The sequence below is a fragment of the Balaenoptera borealis genome (assembly GCF_965194805.1).
Source record: "Balaenoptera borealis genome assembly, chromosome: 14".
NCBI lineage: Eukaryota > Metazoa > Chordata > Mammalia > Artiodactyla > Balaenopteridae > Balaenoptera > Balaenoptera borealis.
This window is the reverse complement of record NC_138875.1, coordinates 7,160,359-7,181,168: the sequence shown is the minus strand read 5'-3', so window position 1 is coordinate 7,181,168 and position 20,810 is coordinate 7,160,359. Positions and strand designations below refer to the sequence as shown.

General features: G+C 36.1%; 1 protein-coding gene and 1 pseudogene across 6 annotated transcripts in view; one reads left to right on the top strand and one right to left on the bottom strand.

The window, feature by feature from the left end:
- RTTN (rotatin) overlaps positions 1-20,810 on the bottom strand; it is a 164,049-nt gene that overhangs the window by 60,627 nt on the left and 82,612 nt on the right. For all 5 annotated transcript variants that reach the window (XM_082355182.1, XM_082355183.1, XM_082355181.1 and 2 more), the window contains exons 33-38: positions 16,334-16,523; positions 14,755-14,846; positions 9,159-9,252; positions 5,035-5,227; positions 3,352-3,442; positions 22-175 (exon numbers count right to left, since the gene is read on the bottom strand). In XM_082355182.1, coding sequence (XP_082211308.1) covers positions 22-175; positions 3,352-3,442; positions 5,035-5,227; positions 9,159-9,252; positions 14,755-14,846; positions 16,334-16,523 — 814 coding nt within the window. The remainder of the gene's footprint in view (positions 1-21; positions 176-3,351; positions 3,443-5,034; positions 5,228-9,158; positions 9,253-14,754; positions 14,847-16,333; positions 16,524-20,810) is intronic.
- On the top strand, positions 16,873-19,583 carry LOC309611193 (small ribosomal subunit protein uS14 pseudogene; annotated as a pseudogene). Its single transcript has one exon. The product of its transcript is annotated as a small ribosomal subunit protein uS14 pseudogene (transcript).

The window sequence follows — 20,810 nt, the reverse complement described above, 5'->3', positions numbered from 1 at the left end:
AACTAAAAAAATAAAGCTTACCTGATATATCTTTGGTGCATATGGTGAGAACTCTGATGACGTTTGTGATAAGAGGCTTCAGAAGCTCATCCTGAACCACAAGGTCAGGATCCACCACTAAACATGACTGCAGAAGCCTGGACAAAGAGGACAGGTATTCTAGGAGAAAGGATACCTATTCGAAAAGGGACATAAAGTAAAACAAAGCACGTCATATGAAAAGCCCATCGCAGTGATAAAGTATTTTAGTTCTCTATGCATTATAAGAAGTCACTTCTTTGTAACATAAGTTAATAAAAAGTAATAAAATATTAATCATAATTTTTAAAGACCTAAAATGAATACACAGCAGACAAAGCATTATTTTTCTCATAAGCATGTCATTAATGGCCACATTAACACTGTCAACTATAATAATACCAAACAAAGCAATATTTCCAAAACCAAATTCTGAATTCTATTTAGAGAAAGAAAGTCTTCGTATTTTTCAAGTAGCTAAGCTGTAGAATCAATACTCTGGAAGAAGCAAAAAAGGCAGTCCAAAACCATAAAATCTACAATATTGTAAAGAAAGATTATAAAATACTCTTTAAAGTGTACAACTGAGGGGTGGGAAAAGCCAGCTTAATAGCCTAGTTATTGCTACAAATAAAATGCAAACATGTCCAATGTTTGGCCTCAACTATCCTTCAGCATAAAAATACTCTTCTTAGTTACAAAAGAAAAATTAAATCTTCCCCCAAATTACCAATAAAAACATCTCTGGAATGTTGCTTGATACATACTAATACCATAAAAAGTATTAACTGGCAAAAGTACTTTAAAAAAAAATTCTCTGCATATGTAATAATTTAAGAATAAACTGTGAGGACTCATTTGCCCACTATCCCCAGGCAATGAGACAGCCCATATAAATGAACTTTACAGAGATATTCTGAAGCCTCTGTCTCGTTCTGTACACATGTGTGCACACAAACACACACACTCACAGTTTTTCCTCCCACCTTATTCGGCTGCTGTTGTGAGAGCAGGGACCATTGGGCATTTGTGGAGGCATAGTGCCTCTATGGTAAATGGCCTCAGACTATTTCCAAATAGTTCTTCTGCCCTACTTCTCTTGATGAAAGGTACTCCCTTTATCTAATCTGCAGATATATTTTACATAAAAGTATAGGTGGCGCTACACTTTTCCTACTGGGTAGAATGCAAGCAGTTTGTGAAATTTAATTTCCTTATTGCTGTGAAGTATTTTTTTGATCCCTTCATACACCACACTACTGAAGTTACAGCGAGTCTGCCCTCTCCGGGTATGGTGTAACCATAAATAGATAAACCATGGGAGGTGAGAGCCAGCAGGAAGCATTAGAGAGAGAGAACAACTGAGCTGTCAAAGATTCTTTTGTAAATTACCATACTGAAGATGTAATCACCTATTGATATGGTAGTTCATAAAGTACCTCTTTTTTTTTATGTTTGAAAGTCCTTCTTCGAATAAATAGACCAACCAGCCGACCCCATGCTTCAGAACCCTCGTACCTTCGCTGCCTGCAAGCTCGCCGTGCACAGTCCTGCCCACACGCTCTGCCCACGACCCACGGCCTGTTTCCTCACCTCCGAGGCATCCGCTCACATCTCACCTCCAGGAGGCCTTTTCTGACCACCCGACAAGAAAAACATCAACCTGTCTCCCCTTTCCCCATCCTCATTTATTTTTTCCACACCATTCGTCACCATCCGATAAAACAGTTAAATTTTATTTACTGTTTACTGTCTGTCTCCTGTACCGAGGACACAGACTTCATGTGGGCAGGGGTATGTGTCTGCTTTGTTCACAGATGCATCACTAGCACCTACAACACAATGTGGCAAAGCATATGCTCCAAAATTTTTCTGGAATGAATGATCTTATATAAGGACAAAAAGGCAAGCACATTTAGTCTACATAAGGCCAGGTAGTGCAACAGTAAGAGCGTGGCTTCTAGAACCAGCTTGTGTGGGCTGGAATCTTGGCTCTGCCCCTTACTGTGTGAGTGACCCTGGGCAAGTTACTCATCTCTGGGCTCCAGTCATTTCCTTTATAAAACAGGGCCGCTAATGGTACTTCATGTGATTGATGTGAGGATTACATAAATTCACAGAAACAAACACCCATGAAGGTTTGTTACTGTTATTATTCATCCATTCCACAGGGACTGAATGAGCACCTGCCATGGGAAGGGCACTGTGCCCGACACTCAGGACACAATGGCATGAAACAGGAAGGCCCTGCCTTCATGGAGCCCTGAACCCTCTAGCCCCATCTCCGCCTCGCAGATTCTGCTCTTGCCACTCCTTTCTGCTTCTTGAATAGGCCAGCTCTCAGGGGCCCTGCTATGCCCCATAGGACCAGCTTCCTCACTAACGTCAGGCCACACGTCACTGTCTGAAAGCCCCTCCCTGACCACCCCATGCGGAAAAGCCCTGCCCCCCCAACTCTGACCTCACTTCCTGTCCCTGCTTTTAGTTATTCTTCTTCGATGTCTAAGACATCATCAGGCATATATGTAGCTGCTCACTATCTACTCTCCCAACTTGAGGGAAAGGGTCTTTGCTTTATTCATTTAGGGAAGATCCTGGTACACAGTAGCCCCTTAATAAAGATTTGCTGGATGGACAGACAGAAAAATGGAGGCGATGGCCATTACGCAAATAAGCACACCCACAAATGAAAACGCTGCACTGGGACAGGGCTTGGAAGATGATGCACAGTGTTACCCAGCCTTGTCCCGGGGGGTCTGCCTTATTCAGAAGGCTCAAAGAAGACAGCGCAAGGCAAAAGACACCGCTAGCCCACCTGTGATTACCTCTCACCCCAAATCAATCGTGCAGCCCTTCTTACAAAATCTGATGTTAAGATAACACTTCTATTAGCAGCAACTACACTAAATTATCTGTGAAGGAACAAACATAAATTTATTCTTATTAGACTGAGTTTTGAATATACACAGAATTTAGTCACTAAGTATTTCACAACTTCAATTTATGTGGAAATGACAGAGACAGCCTAAAATCACAGACGGGGAAGGTGGGCTATACAACATCCCCTTTTTTTAATACGGTGCTCAAAGATACCCAGATCCTTGATTAAACATTTCTAGCTGGTTAATGATGGAACCAGGAATACAATCTAGGTCTTCAAAGCCCACTGCTCTTTTCTACCATCTATTAAGTAACCTATTTCAAATAACCTCGTCACACCACGTATATCCTGAGAGATTTTCAACCTTCTCCTGTGGTTAGTATATCCTCAGCAGAGTTTACGTTTCTGGCATTTAAGGGTAAATGAACGCACGTGCAGACGCAGGCGCTTACCTGAGCCTGAGTGTGTTCAACAGGAGGTGACGCAGGCAGCAGGGCCCGGAGCTCCTGGATGCTTGTCTCTATGAGGGTGGCATCTGCGACGCTGTGAAGGACAGAGAAGGAGCACCCTTCACATGATCGGTATGCTTATTGCTGAAGACTAATTCAGTAATCAGAATTTAAGAAATTCGGATATAACCATGAACAGAATTCAAGAAAAAGGATTTTTACAAAAGAAAGGAAATAAACGTTTATAAAAAGTTACCCTACAATATTTCAGAACACAGGAAAAGATCTCATCAGATAAATGTGGGAAACAAAGAATTCTAAGAAAAATATCTAATGAAACCTACTAAAAGCAGAATAAAATATAATAAAGCCCTTTCAGAAGGAAAAGAAACAAGAGAAAGACCTTGGTGGTTACGTCCCTATTTAAAACAGGAAAAACATTTGCCAGGAAATAAGTTCTGATTTAGAAAGTAAAAAACAAAATAATGAAAAACAAACAGGAAAAAAAATTTTTAATCAGAAATAAAGAACAGGGATGGAAATATAAGCCTTTGCCATAAAAGAGACTTTAATACCTCTGTGCCCTCAATGTCACAACAGACTCATAACTGACTCTGGAGAAGCAAGACTATTCCTAAAGCCCCATTCTGACCCTTTTTGAGGCAGGAAACATTCAAGAAGGAAAGACAATCAACTAGCAGTTTCCTTTTTTCAACTCTAGTAGGCATCAAAGTAGAAAAGATGACAAATGAATGTAAACAGAACAAACTCACACCTTGCTGCTTATTATAAAGGGCAGAGTAAAGGAGTAATCACAACTGAGTGAAGGGAAGCAAGGCAGACTTCTTTCTTTTTAGACTGTTCTTATCCCAGAAAGAAAGAGAAAGCATTGTGATTGGGCAAAGAGGAGGAAGACATTTCAGACAGTGAATGTTCAAAGGGCAGAGACAGAGAAATGCAAATGAATGTGTGGTGAACAGGAGGTAGGTACACTTGGCTAGAATAAACACATGTCAGGAGAAAAGGAACACTTAAGATAAGAGAGTACCCTAGACAACAACACTTTTAATCCTAACAGTAACCCCATTAACTAGGTGTTATTAATGACACTTCAGAGATTAAAGTTACTTTCCCAAGGCTGCAACACTAGTGAGAGAATGAACTCTAATTAGGACTTAAGTCAGACGGAATTCAATATCCTTGGCCTTTTTAACTATACCATATAGCCAATCAGAAAATCAGAAAAAGTTATGTCAGACACTGATTAATATCAGATAAATGAAAGAACCAAATCATGATTTCCCTAAATTTTATCAGACTACTTTCTAATAAAACTCTCAGGCTCCCATAACTAAATAACTCCAAATGAACTTTAAAAATGACTTTTCAAACCAAGGATGTTACTCTGATATGACTGCTAGGGAGATGAACCCCAAAACTCCTTCTTCCATTCTGAATGACCAAGGAGACTTGCATCATATTCCTTGAATGTGGCAGAGGACAAATAAGGTTTCAGAACTTCGGAGTTTAAAAAACATCAGGACGGGGAGCTGGGGAAGCTTAACAGTCAACATAACAAACCTATCCAAGTGCTCTAACAGATCTAAAATAAAAACCGTCGAGACAATTCTGGCAAAAGCAAAAGCCTGCAGTCTACACGCCTCTCTGGGAGTATTTATCTCTTACCTACAAAGAAGCTCTATGAGACGAGCTTGTCGAAAAGCATTTGCAGTGTCGCCTGGAGTCGTTGCCAAGAGGCTGTCTAGGAGGCTGCACATCGCGGAAAGAAGAGGCGGAGTGACAAAAACACACTGTCTGGGCAGAGGAGCAGAAAGGGATGAATCATGAGGAAGCCGTGGAGATGCAGTTTCATGCTGACCTATTATTGAAATAAGTGTGAAAATTATCACCATTTTGTTTACCTTGTGGTTATGTACAATATTCACAAGTTTTGATAATCAGAGGAAAGTTCCTAAAATTGCCAAAGGAGAGATGGCTGGGAAATTCCCTTAACTGCTCAACACACCTCAACCCCGAGGCCAGGGAGTCAGACGTCCAACTCCTCCAGAGTGTGTGTGTGTGTGCGTGTGTGTGTGTGTGTGTGTGTGTGTACATGCATGTACACAAGGGTGTGTGTGCCTACCTTGGGTGACAGTGTACTAGCCAAGACAAGAAGGGCAGGGCATGGTTTTGTGTCCCAAGCACTCAGACACTGAGGCACAAACCAATGCTCCACAATCCTTTTTTTGAAACTCTAGGGGTCAGAAGTGTTTCAGAATTCAAAATATTTTTAGATTTTAGAAAAGTAATAAGGTACGTGTACCATATATTAATTAACACTTCCAATGGAATCTTGGGCATCACCCCATAAGGAAATAAATATTTCTGCAATGTAGCAGACACATAATCACAGCAAGCAGGATGAATACATAAGCAAATACAACCTCAAACTAGAATTGGTCAGATTTTGCAGCCAACTGTATGCAGGTACGGGCAAGTTTTACTGCCACCTGTGTTCTGAGAAAACTTTCCGTTTTCAGAGGTTCTGGATTTTAGAATTGAAGATATGAGGGAACTTTCCTAGAAGACTCAGCAGGGTACTGCTAACAAGAAAGCTTAATCGGCCTCAAGATTCCCTCATGACCTTCGTTTCTTATTTCTTTTTTAAAGAAACATTATATTTTGAATAAATCAAACTTACAGAAAAGTACAAGAGTACAAAAATTCCCAGTATACCTTTACCCAGATCCCTAAATATTAGTATTTTACCACATTTTATCTACCTACCTAGCTTCTTATGAACTGTTCATGAGCTGCACACAAATACCCCTTTAATCCTAACTTAACTTCCTAAAAACAGGACTTTGTCTTTTATAACCACAGTACAATGATCAAAACCAGGAAATTAACACTGATGCAGTGGTACTATCCAATCCATAGACCTTTTCCAAATTTTGCATACTGTCCCACCAACATCTTTTACAGCAAAAGGAAAAAGTTCTTTTTCTTGTTTTGATCCAATTCGAGATCTGCTTTGCATTTAGTTCTCATGTCTCTGGATTTTGAACTGGAAGGGTTCCTCAGTCTTGCTTTGTTTTTCAGGACCTGGACATTTTGTGAGGAACACAAGCTAGTTCCCTTGTAGAGTGTCTGATGTTTGATGTTGCCTCGTCATTAGATCTTCAGGACATTATATCAGGAGAAACATGATTCCTATTTGTCCCATTACGGGTGGTGTTAACTTTGGCCATTTGATGGATTAAGGTGGTGTCTACTAGGTTTCTCCATTATAAAGTTATAATATTTCCCTTTGTAATTAACTAATTCCTTGGAGGAGGCACTTTGGGACTATATACTGTCAAGACAGATTTGATATTTTAAACTAAACTGGGAAAATTAAATTTAGGGAATTCCACAGAAATAGTGCAAATGCTTTTAAGGGAAAATTTTATATATTCACAAAAGATGTATTACACGTCTTCAGCACTTCTAGGGCAGCATACAGAAGAATACCAATAAAATAGGAAGGGTTTAACATTTAAGAAATTCAAACTCATTCAATATATTAAAAAAAATTAATGTTTTATCTGGAGAGAACTATCTCAGTTATTTATATTTGTAATACTCAAATATACTACGATTTTTATTTTGTAATGATTCTTTTCAACTTTGTAGATCAAATGTACGCTTATAGATCATGAGACTCTGTTAAAGGCTTTCTTAAAACATAAAAGGATTTTTCTTTTACAAAAGTTAGAAACTAAACTTAAAAATGAGAAGTTGGACATCTAAAGTGGCCCTAATGTACATGATAGGGAAAATTCTCGTCATCCTGCTCTAAATTGCTTTGGGGCATAGTAATTCCCTGGTTAATCAAGAATTAACAGAACAAGAAATAAAAGGACAGACCAGCTTCATGGAGAAATCCTTCACTGAGAATTCCAGCTGAAGGAACTATAATCTCATTATCACTAAAAAAATTTTATCTTAACACTAACTATTTTAAAGAGATGGAATTTAGAAAGATACGTAACAACAAAATTGCTTTAGTCTTAAGGCTCACTGACAAAATATATTTAATGCTTTCCAGTACTATTCAAAAGTTCATTGGCAGATTCAACAAAAAGGAGTAAAATACTTTTTTGTTAAATACATACATTGAAGTAATTGGCAACCAGTAAAACTGTGCATGAATATATATTCTAAGCACAATCCTTGAAAATAAATCCAAGCCAAGAATAATGAAACCAAAAAACAAACAAAAACCACACAACTGTATGTTCACATAAAAACCTGTATGACTGTTTGTAGCATTATTATTCATAAAAGCCAAAAAGTGGAAAAAATCCAAATGTCCATCAATGGATTGAATGGATAAATGAAATGCAGTATATCCATATATCTCCATATAGTATATCCATATGTTGGAATATCATTCAGTAATAAAAAATGAATCACTGATACAGACTATGACACAGATGAATCTTAAAAATATTATGCTGAGTGAAAGAAGCCAGACACAAAAGAACACATATTGCTTGATTCCATTTTTTGAAATGTCCAAAACAGGCAAATCTATAAAGAGGGAAAGTAGATTAGTGATTGCCTCGGGCTGGGGAGAATGGGGGAGATCAGGAGTGATTGATTGCTCATGGGAACAAGGTTTCTTTTTGGGGTGATGAAAATGTTCTAAAACTCACTGTGGTAATGATTGCACAACTCTGTGAATATATTAAAAAACAATGAACTGTACACTTAAAATGGGTGAACTGTATGAATGTAAATTATATCTCAATAAAGCTGTTTAAAAAATAGTAATGTAACACACTCTTAGAAATAAATATTCATGAAATTCATTATCAAATTGCATTTCATGCTCTGTGTCCTTAGCCACTTAAAACAACCTGAGTTTGCTCCTTTTGTTCTTAAGAGGATCAAATGAGTACTTTCTATAATTATACTCTTTTGTATATTGTTAACATAAATTACTAACAACCAAAACGAGACATTGTTTAGGAAGTTATGGAACAAACACTGTAATGAAAATTCAGAGTAAAATCTTACTTAAGCAAGTATCTCTAAAGTTTTAGAAAGCATTTTCTCTGCACATGCTTATATTTCAGTGCTTAAAATTACCTTTTTTTTAGGTAGTATATTCCATATAGGTTAGGAATTTAATGCTACTGAATAAAGGTCTATCTACTGTCTTAGAAGAAACAAAAGTTAGGTTGTAATCTATATGAATATATAAAGCATAAAGCATAATAGAATTGGAGGCAGTGCCTAACACAAAGACTAAAATCAATATATTGTCATTAATAAAAATAAATCCTAGGCTACTCATCACGCATTTCTAACAAAATAAAGACTCAAAACACTTTGTGTGCTTTAAAATGAAAGCATAGGCTCTGCAAAATACTTATGACCCCATTCGCATCACTTTCAAGTGGATTACTGTGGTAAATTGAGGTGTTTTCACAAAAGGGAAAAAAAATGAAGCTAATTAATATTCATTAGTTCCTCGATTCAAACACCAAATATCTATTCTTATCTAATAGGAAACCATATGGCAATCAGACTATTTATTTGATGGCCAAATTCCCATTTATTAGTTAAGAGTATTTGTTTTGTTAATTTCTGATCTATTTATTCTATCATGTTCTGTGATATTTCATTTTGTTCTTATCTAGACAGTTTGTTCTGTGACTTATTTAATTTGGTTCTTATCCAAACATTTACTTTCAACATATTTGCCTGGACCAACTTATCATTTTTATTTTTGAAAGTAGAATGTCTTCCTAAAAGGATACCTTGAGCCACAAACTGGTCATGTGAGGCTTCAGGGAGAGGCGCCGTGCAGAGCACTAGCGGCTGAAATTCAGCACTTGCCGACGAAGCTGCCACCTAGGGATCAGTAAAGAAAATCATTCTATACTCGAACAGTCACTCATTAACATTACTAATTGGAAAATGAAACACGAGCAATATATATACAAGATATCCTCGAACAAAAAGGTTTATTACGAAAGTACACTAGTTCGTGTAACTGGAAAACACTCCATATCTTGAAAGTTAAAACAGTTTTTTGAATGGCATTTTCTACTTCTTCTTATAGGACCTGTTACAGTTTATATAAATCAGTAACTCAAAGGAGCAAAGTTTTGATTTGAAGCCCATCTAGATTTTAAGGTCCTGATAAAGCCTATTCTCACCTACGCTCAAATGTTGAAAGGCTAAAAAAAAATCCTACTTTATAATTCGTTGTGTCCTTCGAGATATTTTGCACTTCTTAATTCATAATAAAAGAGTTTTTTAAAGTTTCAAACGGCACACACAAATTGTAATAGTGCCTCTAAAAGAATCCGGAGAAGTATTAAAAGATTGTTCTCTACCTCTCCCCATGTCACAAATGAACTGTTTTTAAAAATCAGGCAATATCTGACATTGTTCTTCAGAATACATTTTTTGGAAACATTAAACATAACAGAAATTCTGTAGAAAACAAACACAATTTCACGCACAGGTTTACCAATGAGCAGCCTGTAAAAGCCTTAAAACTGAAAAAGCCCAAACTGATGTCAAGTACCTCATATGTGGAAAATACTGTATCTTCCCATCAATTTTCTTTTCTCTGAGACAGCATGAACTTTCCATACTTGGATAAGCTCCAGGTCCGTGCATGCACACAGGTAAGCTGTCAACAGAACTTATGAATCAACCCTACCGCAAACCCAGATACTGTACAGCTCACGATATTTGCATATTGATTACATATCTATTCTAACGCTTAAAGTAGGTACCTTAGACTTGATATAACAGGATGAAAACAAAACCCAAGGTTATTTTCATTTGCAGTTTCTGATAGTAAAGAGGATATAAATTTGAAGAAAATGGCACACGAAATTAATACATAGTTTTTAAAATTCCCTCTTTCAACTTAAGACCTCAATCGCCTCTCACCACTTCAAGTATGACATTACAGTAATAAGAAATAAGTGACAGAAGCTGTAGCCAAAAAAGTAAGCTAAGCACATAAAGTCATCTAAAAATGAAGGCTGGATAAATCTCAGTCTAAATAAATCACTCATAAATAAGCATGTATAAAATGACTTATTTGATATAACATTAGATCTACATAACAGGGGAAAAAACCTAAAGACATTTTAAAAATTATATTTACCTACAATCGGTTATAAGAGATGTGTTTTCAAAAAAAACCAGTTCCTGTCAATAGACATGCAGATAACTTTTAGCGTGTGAAGCAACAAGCACACACGGAGACTGGCATCACGACCGTGCAGGAGCTGATGAACGAGCCTGGCCCCTGCCACAGGCTCCCTTGGTTACACAAGAAAATTTAAGAGGACAAGGATGCCGGAATCCTTTATCTTTTCACTGAGCATCCTTTCAGTTGGCAAACACTCAAGCAGTCCTCACTACTGATGAAAACAGAGAGAGCATTCACTGCAGGAAAAGAGAGCTTCTGAGGGCCACTAAATACCTGGCTCATTAGAACGCTAAGTTGCCATTCGTGACCAAGGTCAGGCATTAATAAACGCCATGATTTTCCTCCGTATAGTCCAAGGAAGGGATACACAAATTTTGAAAATATGATTTTAGAAAGCATCTAATAGTTGTATTATAACTTACCCCATATGGCTGAGAAAACACAAGAACTTCTTTCTATAGCAATATACTGTGTTTTAAAAATTGATTAGGGGTGATTTATATTTCTACTAGCCTATCTATATTTTTAAAATTTGCTATGTCAACATATTACTATTTTAATAAATAAAGGTAAAAAAGTATTAAGCTGACTTGCTCTAGTACTATGCTCAAATCCTGCTTGCTTGAAAATAATCTTCAACGGACGCTCATTTGATTATATTTAATAATACACATCAATACATAAACGTGTTGTCATCCTGTTCTATAAAATAACTTTTAACCACCATCAAACAAATGTCAATTCATCTTTCTCTAATGTCCTTTGTAATGCTTCACGACATTTTACTTTGCTGAAATGTCTTTATATCTTTACAGCTGTTATCTCTTATCTCTTCAAATCCAAAACCGGACTCAGCTCTCCTGGCTAACCCCACCTGGTTACACCAGGAATCAAACTTCAGCCTTCTTCCCACCCTCAAAACAACCCCATCTTGCATCTTCTGAATATCTAAGGCATTCAGTACCACACAGCTTGGCATTCAGCTATTTCCTAATTACGCTTTATGTTCTCAAGTAGACTTTCAAACCTCATAAGTGGGTACTGAATTCTAAGACATATTTGAGTATCTTTTTAGTTCCTTGAAAATGTGTACATAATATAAAAAAGGGATTGATCCTTTCAAGCCCATTTCAATTGCCACTTCTTACACAAAATCACTCCCTATTTCAACATTCCTTCTAATCTAAGCTCACTGCACCCTGACTGTAACATCTATTTCGGCACTGATCATATCTTGCTTTGTAGTGAAGGAGCAAAACATCATGGCCAACGACCTGGGCTCTAGAGCCAAACACACTTCTGGATTCAAATAACGCTCCACCAGTTAGCAGTGCTGGAACCTTACACAAGACGCTTATTCATTCCATGCCTTAATCTCTTCTGTAAAATAGTAAAATGATTTTCAGTTTTTTAAAGACTAAGAGGACCCATGAGTAAAATTTCTCTATAAATGTCTAAATAAACTTAAAGTAAAATCAGTTTTCCTTAAATTAGTGCTCCAGGAAGTTTGAAAGAACCACATATTTCACAAAGAAAAGCTCAAAAGCAAATGACCCACATTTCCTTTTTTTTGATAATTGATAAAACAGATTTTTAAAAATACAGACATAATTCTGCTCAAGAGCAGCAGAAAAGATCAAATTTTGTTCTTAAAGCTGTTGCTACAAACTGGTTTGTCCTAGGCATAAACACCTATCTAGTTCGGGTATTTCTGAGAAGTAGAAATGTGATTTCAGGAGGAAAAACAACTGATACCTGACCTCTCCTCCCCTGGGGAAGGAGACACTGAGTTGAGGGAAGCCATCTCTGAAAAGGCATTTATTTACCAGGGCAACACCCCCAAGGTAACAATGACACTCCTTACTCTACCTATAATTTACAAAACATACAAGTCGAAATCAACTAAACTAATATTCATTAGATAACACCATTAAAGTCCCTAATGTGGCACTAACAGCACAGAAAGGATAATGACCCAGCAACAGCACACTGGATGATAGGACCCATATCAAAAGGCAGTGCTTTCTCAGAAAGACAAAGTGGAAAAACAAACCAATCAACAAATTGTATCTTTTCTCAATTCTGGGAGACATACAAATTAATGATATAAATAACCAGATAAACTCATTAGCAAGATCTACATCCACTCAACTGATACCTCAATTTGTAACTTCAACATTTTCTTATACCTGAGAAAGTATTAGTTGGTCTGGGTACTGACAGTTTAGGTTTAAAGTAATACTGGTATAAGGGCTTCCCTGGTGGTGCAGTGGTTAAGAATCCACCTGCCAATGCAGGTGACACAGGTTTGATCCCTGGTCTGGGAAGATCCCACATGCCGTGGAGCAACTATGCCCATGTGCCACAACTACAGAGCCTGCACTCTAGAGCCCGTGAGCCACAACTACTGAGCCTGCAAGCCACAACTACTGAGCCCGAGCGCCACAACTACTGAAGCCTGTGTGCCTAGAGCCCATGCTCCGCAACAAGAAAAGCCACTGCAATGAGAAGCCTGCACACCACGATGAAGAGTAGCTCCCGCTCGCCGCAACCAGGGAAAGCCCGTGCACAGCAACAAAGACCCAACGCAGCCAAAAATAAAGAAAGAAATAAATAATGGTATAATGAATAAACTCTCCATATTTGTCTCCTGCTAGAAAAAAGATACATAGTATATCTCATATGGTAAGGAAAACATGACAATTCGTAGAATTGGGGTAATTAGATTAATTTTTGTGAATAAAAGTCACCAATTCGGTGAGTAATTCACCAATACCAAAACTCTTCTGTTTGGAAACCAAAAAAGAAAGAAAGAAAAAAGTTGACTGTAAAAATTCTAACAGGTAATACTAGTCTTTTGAGAAGCTACAAGAAGGTAAATCTTACATAAGACACTGCAACGAAGGGTAGCCCCCGCTCGCCACAACTAGAGAAAGCCCGCGCACAGCAACAGAGACCCAACACAGCCAAAAATAAATTAATTAATTAAAAGAAAAATGTAACTTGATATCTACAAAATAGCTAACTCAAAGTTATTTAGAGCAATTACTATTTACTGCATACCTACTATAAGCAAAGAACTGAAGAATGTACAGAGATTTCAAAGTTAGTCTACAGCCCTTTAAACAAACAGGGTAACCTAAAAAGAATTATTTTTAAGCACATATTAACGCTGTACTTCTGTGAACTAAATAACCAATTAATACAATTCCCTTTAGCATTGAATCATGTCATTATTTCTCTTATTGAGACAAAGATACACACTATTTTTAGCTTGCAAAAGAAAGCATGACATCTAGTGGAATTGGAGTAATTATTCTATTTTTCTAAATAAAGGTTCAATTTAGCACTAAACATAAACTCTTCTGAGTCTAGGGGAAAAAAAAAAAAGTCTCTTAAAACTTAGCAAAAAGTACCAGTCTCTTGAAAAACTGTAGGAGGTGAATCTTATTAATGCCTGTATAATTATTTAATTCTTATATTATTTTTGCTCCTGGAAGCAGTGGTCTCAAGGCTTTGCCTTCCTAATAGGTCCTACAACACAGTATATTGTTCCAAAAATACATTGCAATGTTTTCCAGTTGAGAATGATTTTGTATGCTTATAAAACAAATGAAACCTAGCATGTCATTATTTAGAAATACTTAGTGTCTCAAACTTTTTAGAACGAAGCACCTTATAAATAAAAAAAAAAAAGGAAGAAAGGCAGGCAGGTGTACATAAATTTCAGGTATTTCAGATAATCAAGACAAGCTTCTATTTGATGCAAGCATTTAGAAATGTGTTTAAAATCATTAGTACCACACTGGAATCATCTGAATGGATCAACATTCTTCAAACTGCCTTGTCCTTAAGCAAAATTTCAGAGTAATCAAGCATTACTAATCATATGGGATCTGTTCTCTTTTTCTACTACTACTGATAAACATTTTAAAACTTTTGAACTTCCGGTTCTATCAAAAAAGGCAGGAAAGAGGTTGAAAATTCATCTAAAAGGATATTCAGTGCACTTATTTGAGCAAGACAGACACTAGTTCTGCAAGAGACAGCACTTCAAATAAATTACAGTTGTTATGGTCATAACCTTATACTTCACATCCATTCTTATCCCTCCACTATGTAAATTCAAATTTTTTCAGAAATTCAAAATGCAGCACTTATGCGTTCTTTGGAAGTACCATTGTTTCCAAAGTGGAGAGAGAACTTGGATCTCGATCTTGACTGGACATCCGAGATGGAGCCCTCCAAAACTTGAATGAGTCATCTAAACCTGTGACAACAAGAAAACTGTCAACGTGAATAGTCTTCTGGGCACTGTAACGATTAACAGAAAGAATACTCCTTACATGAAACCAATCCAGAACTAAAGAAGTGTGAAAGAAGTGTGCCTAATTTTTATTATTCTTAATTAATTTATATATACAGCATGTTTCACAAAAAAATTTAAAACAATTAGTTGACTGTGCTTTAGCTTAATCTAACACAATTTAGCAAGAGCACCAGCTCCCAAACTTCAAAGCGCAGAAGAATCATAAAGGGTTTGTTAAAGTGGTTTCCTGAGTCCTATTCCCAGAGATTCCATTCCCCAAGTCAAGGTCAGGGGTGGCATAAATCTGCATTTCTAACAAGCTGGAAGCAGATGTCAGTGCTGCTGGTTCAAGGGCCATGCTTCCGGTAACACAGATACAGAGAAATGCGAACAATTAAAGCGGTCACTTTCCTCACAGGGACATTTGTTTAGAATGTTCAAGAACTTCATCAAATGTCATTCTCCTCTCAATGCCTCCAAGAAGCGAGCAGAAAAGTGAACTAGAAATTTACATTTAAGTATTTCAGGGTAAGGGAACTTCATGTTTGCAGTTTACTCTTAAATGGCTCAGAAACAATATATATATATGTATATATGCATATAAATAAATATATTTCACTTATACGCACATACATACACATGGTGTAGGAGGGCAAATATAGTAAAATGTTAACATTTGGGAATTCTTTGTTCTATTCTTGTACTTTTTCTGTGGGAAATTATGCCAAGATTTTTTAACATTACTTTAAAATTTTAAAAATTTTTAAATTTTTATTATTTTATATTTATTTTTATCTTAAAATTATTTTTATTCTTACTATTAAATTATCATTTATTATTATGAGACATAATTATCATTTATATGCGCTAAGATCTTATACTTAGGAAATCCAAGAGAATCTACAAACAAGTAGAAATTAAAAGATTTCAGCATATATTTTGATAAATGAGTAACATTCCAAAAAACAAATAGCTTTTCAATATATTAGCAAAACAAATTAGAAAATTTAGTAGGAAAGGTCTCATTCTTGATTGTCTGGGAAGAACCTTCCAAAAACTTAAGACATTAATAGAGGAAAAAACTATAAAATTTTACTGAAGGGCATGAAATAACTTATGAAACATTAGTAAGATGTCAAAAACGGTTTCCATGAAAATTTATAACATAGAAAAATGCTTAGGCAATGTTTAGTGAAAGGAGGAAATACAAAAATGTACATAAGATATGAACACAATTATGTAAAATAAACAAAAGCTATACAGAGAAAGAAGACTGGAAGGAAATACACTGTAAGGTAACAAAGGCAACCTCTGGGTAGTGGGACTAGAGATGAATGTTTTCCTGTATACTTTTCATTATTTTTCAAATATTTTGTAACAAACACATAGGTTTTTAACAGTTTAAGAAATGTTACATTTTATTAAAAATATAAATATAATATACTTACCATTTAAATCATTGCCTTCAGAAGTTCCATTAAGAGCAGAACAATTCGGATCAAACATATACCGTCCCAGGTAACAATGTTTTACCATCTGATTCAAATGTTCATAAAAATGGCAGTGGTACAAAAGAGCTTGAAGGGCAGGTTTTCCTATGAGCGACAGGCCAGAGTCCTCATCATGGACACAGGGGCCCTGTAGGAAAAGAGGGAGAGAGAGACAGTGATTTATCACTTAACATCTTCAAAAAGACCCACATCTCCCCACGTTCCCCTCAACGAAACAAATGGGTCCCAGATGCAACCATTCTCCTTTCACCTGCCTCTGTCTTTCCACATGTACACCAGCCTGACCCGGGCAGAGAATTTCACAGGACTCCAGGTCTCTGCTGCCTAAAAATCCACTGAAGGCAGAAGGCTGATCTAGTCTCTCTCTTGAGAGGCCACTTAGCTTAACGTGGTTCTATGAAATGGCACAGCTTTAACCAAGTAATTATATACTTGAGCCACAGATACAGTAAAAGCAGTATTTTGCAACCTACACAGAACAATGAAATGATTTGTATTAAAATATCTGAAATAACATGGTCCAAATAATTATGTTCAAAATTATTTTTTGTACCTATCAATAAACTAGATAGAATGAAAAGGCTCACTGATATCCACAGTAAAATCTGTTTGCCACTTTACTTCTCACTGAATTAACCCTTCTTCCAAGGGAATTTCACATGCATGCATGCATGCAAACACACACACACACACACACACACACACACACCTTCCAGCAGGAGGCTGAGAAGGATCTGCCATTGCAAAATTTTAATCTCTTTGCACTTTTTTTCAAATAATTTTTTGCACTGCCACTCACTACTTTTCCTGGAATATCCAAATGGCAAAAATCAAGCAATCTGTTAAAAGCATGCAAAGGATCGGTTTAAAGTATGCAAATAATCACATCATTAGTTTATAAATATTTCTATTTTTTGGAAAATGATAATCAATATAGTTAAGACTTTTCAAACAGACCATAATAGAGAGAAAAATAAAAGACAGAAAATCGAAATCTAAGTGCCAACAGGAAAGGTCTGGTCAAAGCCTATTCAAAGTTTACTGTTAGCTGAAATTTGCGTACGTGTCCCTTCTCTCATGCCTCCTGATCACCAAGGAAAGATGGATATTAAAACTTACTATCCAGGAAGATAAAGTAATAGTTAAATGTATAATTACAGTTAAAGATATAATTACATTAAGAAGATTATTTCCATTAGCCCTTCTCTTTAAGACTATTATTAAAATTAAATGTCTTACTTCAATATTAAATACTTTTTGTTATGAATTTGTTATTGTTGTATTCTAATAAACCTACCCAACACTGTGAGCTTTACTCTCTACAAATAGAGCAATTTACTTGTCCAAGAAGAAACAAGACTATCTAATGAGCAGTCACAGACGCTGGTCACCGTGTAACTCTAAATCCGGAGCTTGAGAAGCGGCAGGCGAAACAGAGAGGAGTACATGAACAGGGTCACGTGGCTCCCGTTTGTGAACCAGGTACACATTTCAGGCAATGCGGCCCTTTTGTGCATTACTTTATTTAAATATCTAGGACGAAGTAATTCATCCGAAGCCACAGAGCCAATCCTAACATTCACAGCTTCAAAATGTTCTATCTTTTAAGCAACTTATAGCATTCATAAATGTAAAAAGCACACATGAGATCTGCAATAGTTGCTTAACATCACAAATTAAAGTCCTCATTATATTGATTCCAGGAAGGATCAACAACCAAGATGAGAATTAAAAATAATTCAGCAAAGGTTACTAGCTTAATTGCAGCTGTGTAACAAACCCCAATAAATCAATAAAATAAAATTATTAAAGTACCACAAACACTATTTTTTAATTTATTTCATAATAATACTAAGAATAATTTTCAAATATTTTATTATACATATTATATAAAATTATTCAAAATTTTTTCTTGTGCAAAATTGTGTCTATATAATTGTTTCCTTGATGAGTTAACAGTCACAGTCCAAATTAACAAAGGTTTAGACAAAAATAGATGAAGGAACATAAACTGTATAAATGCTGAAAACAAGTTCCTCAAGAGTTCTGAAATCTGCTGATTCTTTATTCGGTAAAGGCCCACTGAGGCTGACGGTTTCACCATGTGCTAGAAGGAGAAGTGTTACAAACCCATTGTCTTCTAAAATCCAACTTTTCTTTAGTTATAAATATTTTCAAAGTGAGAAATTACACATGTAAATATGATGTAGAACTATAGTAGTTATTCTATAAATATGTATAATTATCATGGTAATTATCATGGTATATAATTGACATAATAATTACCCTTTAATTAATACATTTTAAAAATTCATTGTTTTCTCTAGTTCTTACTAACATAAAAAGAAAAAAGATTTAGAAAATAAAGATAACAAAAGAAGTCATAAAAGACATAAATTTAAACCCACCTAGTAAAGTTTAGAACCTGTTTTTTTTCTTTGCCTATAAGTCACAGGGAAAAATATTTGGCCTACCAAGATTGAAAAAGTTAAACTAATTCTGATATGAACAAAAAAATTAATATCCCAGAATTTAAAGACCAGGAGACAGAAAAGATAAGGAGCAGAAAATTAATTCAAGAAGCCTAATATAAGACTCATATAATTTCTGGAAAAATACAGAAAAAGGAAAAGTCATTTTTAAAATAAATAAAATACGAAAAAAAATTGTCAGAGCCAAAAGAAATAGAACATCTATGTCTCCAAATTAAGGAGTTTATTAAATATCAAGCAAGAGAAATGAAAAAAAGACATAGAATCATAAAATTCTAGAACATTAAAGACAAAGTGAAGATAGTAAAAGAAAAAGTCATCCTTAAAGAGGTAAAAAGAATCAGATGGAAAAATCCTGAAGAGCGCCTGCATGCGCTCCCTCTTTTCGTTTTGCCTCGTTGCAGCCAAGAAAGCAACATGGGTCACCAGCAGCTCTACAGGAGCCATCTGAGAAAATTCGGCCAGGGTTCTCACTCTTGCTGCGTTTGCTTGAACCGGCACGGTCTGATCCGGAAATATGGCCTCAATATGTGCCGCCAGTGTTTCCGCCAGTATGCGGAGGACATCGGCTTCATTAAGTTGAACTAAGTGTGAACTTCCTGAGTGGGTCATCAAGCATATCTACTTTCCTCAGAAACAATACTAACTCTCTGTATATAAATAAAAATGTTAAAACTTAAAAAAAAAAAAAAGAATCAGATGGGTATCCAACTTCTCATCCGTAGCATGAGATGTTAGGAAGACAGTGGAGCAAAATTCTTATGAGGAATGATTTCAGCCTAATACCTAGTAGCCAAAACTATCAATCCAGTGCAATTTGAATACATTTTCAAACAAACAAGAACTCAGAAGTCCGTCACTCATGCACTTGTTTTTAGGTAGGAATACAATTATTCTGAGGATGATTACTAGGAAAGGGGATTCTAACTGGAGAGAAAGGATGATTAGGGGCTTAGAAAAACTTGAGCTACGATGCGGACTCACAGTGCAAGAAAAAAAATTAACAGAAACTCCAAGGGCAAAAAAATCACCCAACGCCCAAATCAAGTTTTAAAATCACACACACACACACACACACAAATACCAGGAAAGTTTTCCTCTGAGTGCCAGAGGGGTCATAGCCCTGGAAGCATAGATAAGGAAGTGTAACCACAGCCCAACAAATAATGGCTCTGTAGCAAATTACTAGTTTTCACTTTTTAGAATCAACTTATAGATATAAGGAGGTTGTAGAAGAGAATCTAACCGTAATCAGCCTTCACAAAGTAAAAGTAGAGATGAAACTGGCAAAGATTGGCAGTAGAAGTGGGGGACGAAATACCGATAAAAGGAACAACTTAGCCATATCTTACCTTCTAAATGGGGGCGGGCAAGAGCTATGACCCATAGGTAAGGAGACGAGAAACAGCAGGGGTGACCAGGGGAGAAACTAAGACCAGTAACAGAACTATATTGGCAGGACATTGTTTAAGTGAGCTAAATCCTATGTATTGACACAGTAAAGGAACAAACATACTGTATTACTGCAAACACACTATTTAGAGACAGGAAGGTAACTACCTGAAGAATTAAAATCAGTAGGAGGTAAAGCTGTCTCTGTGAATAAAGAGGGTAAAGAATTTCATTATAAGCTCTATTAGCTTTTTTAACCATATATATTCATTACTTGAAAAAAATAATTTCTTCTAAAAATTCAAACATTTCACTCAAAATATTTTTAAACTTCTCAAACAAAACCAGATGATCTGGAATATGTACATATTACATAACCATTATTTATTTTTTATTTGATTTATTTTAGCTAAGCATTTAGCCTGAATCCCCAATCTCCACGTGCCAGAGCTTCCTAGTAGCAATGGCACATTATCAACAGAGCTTTAATCACAGCAGTGAAGCCAAGTCCAGCATAAGCGCAAAAGATG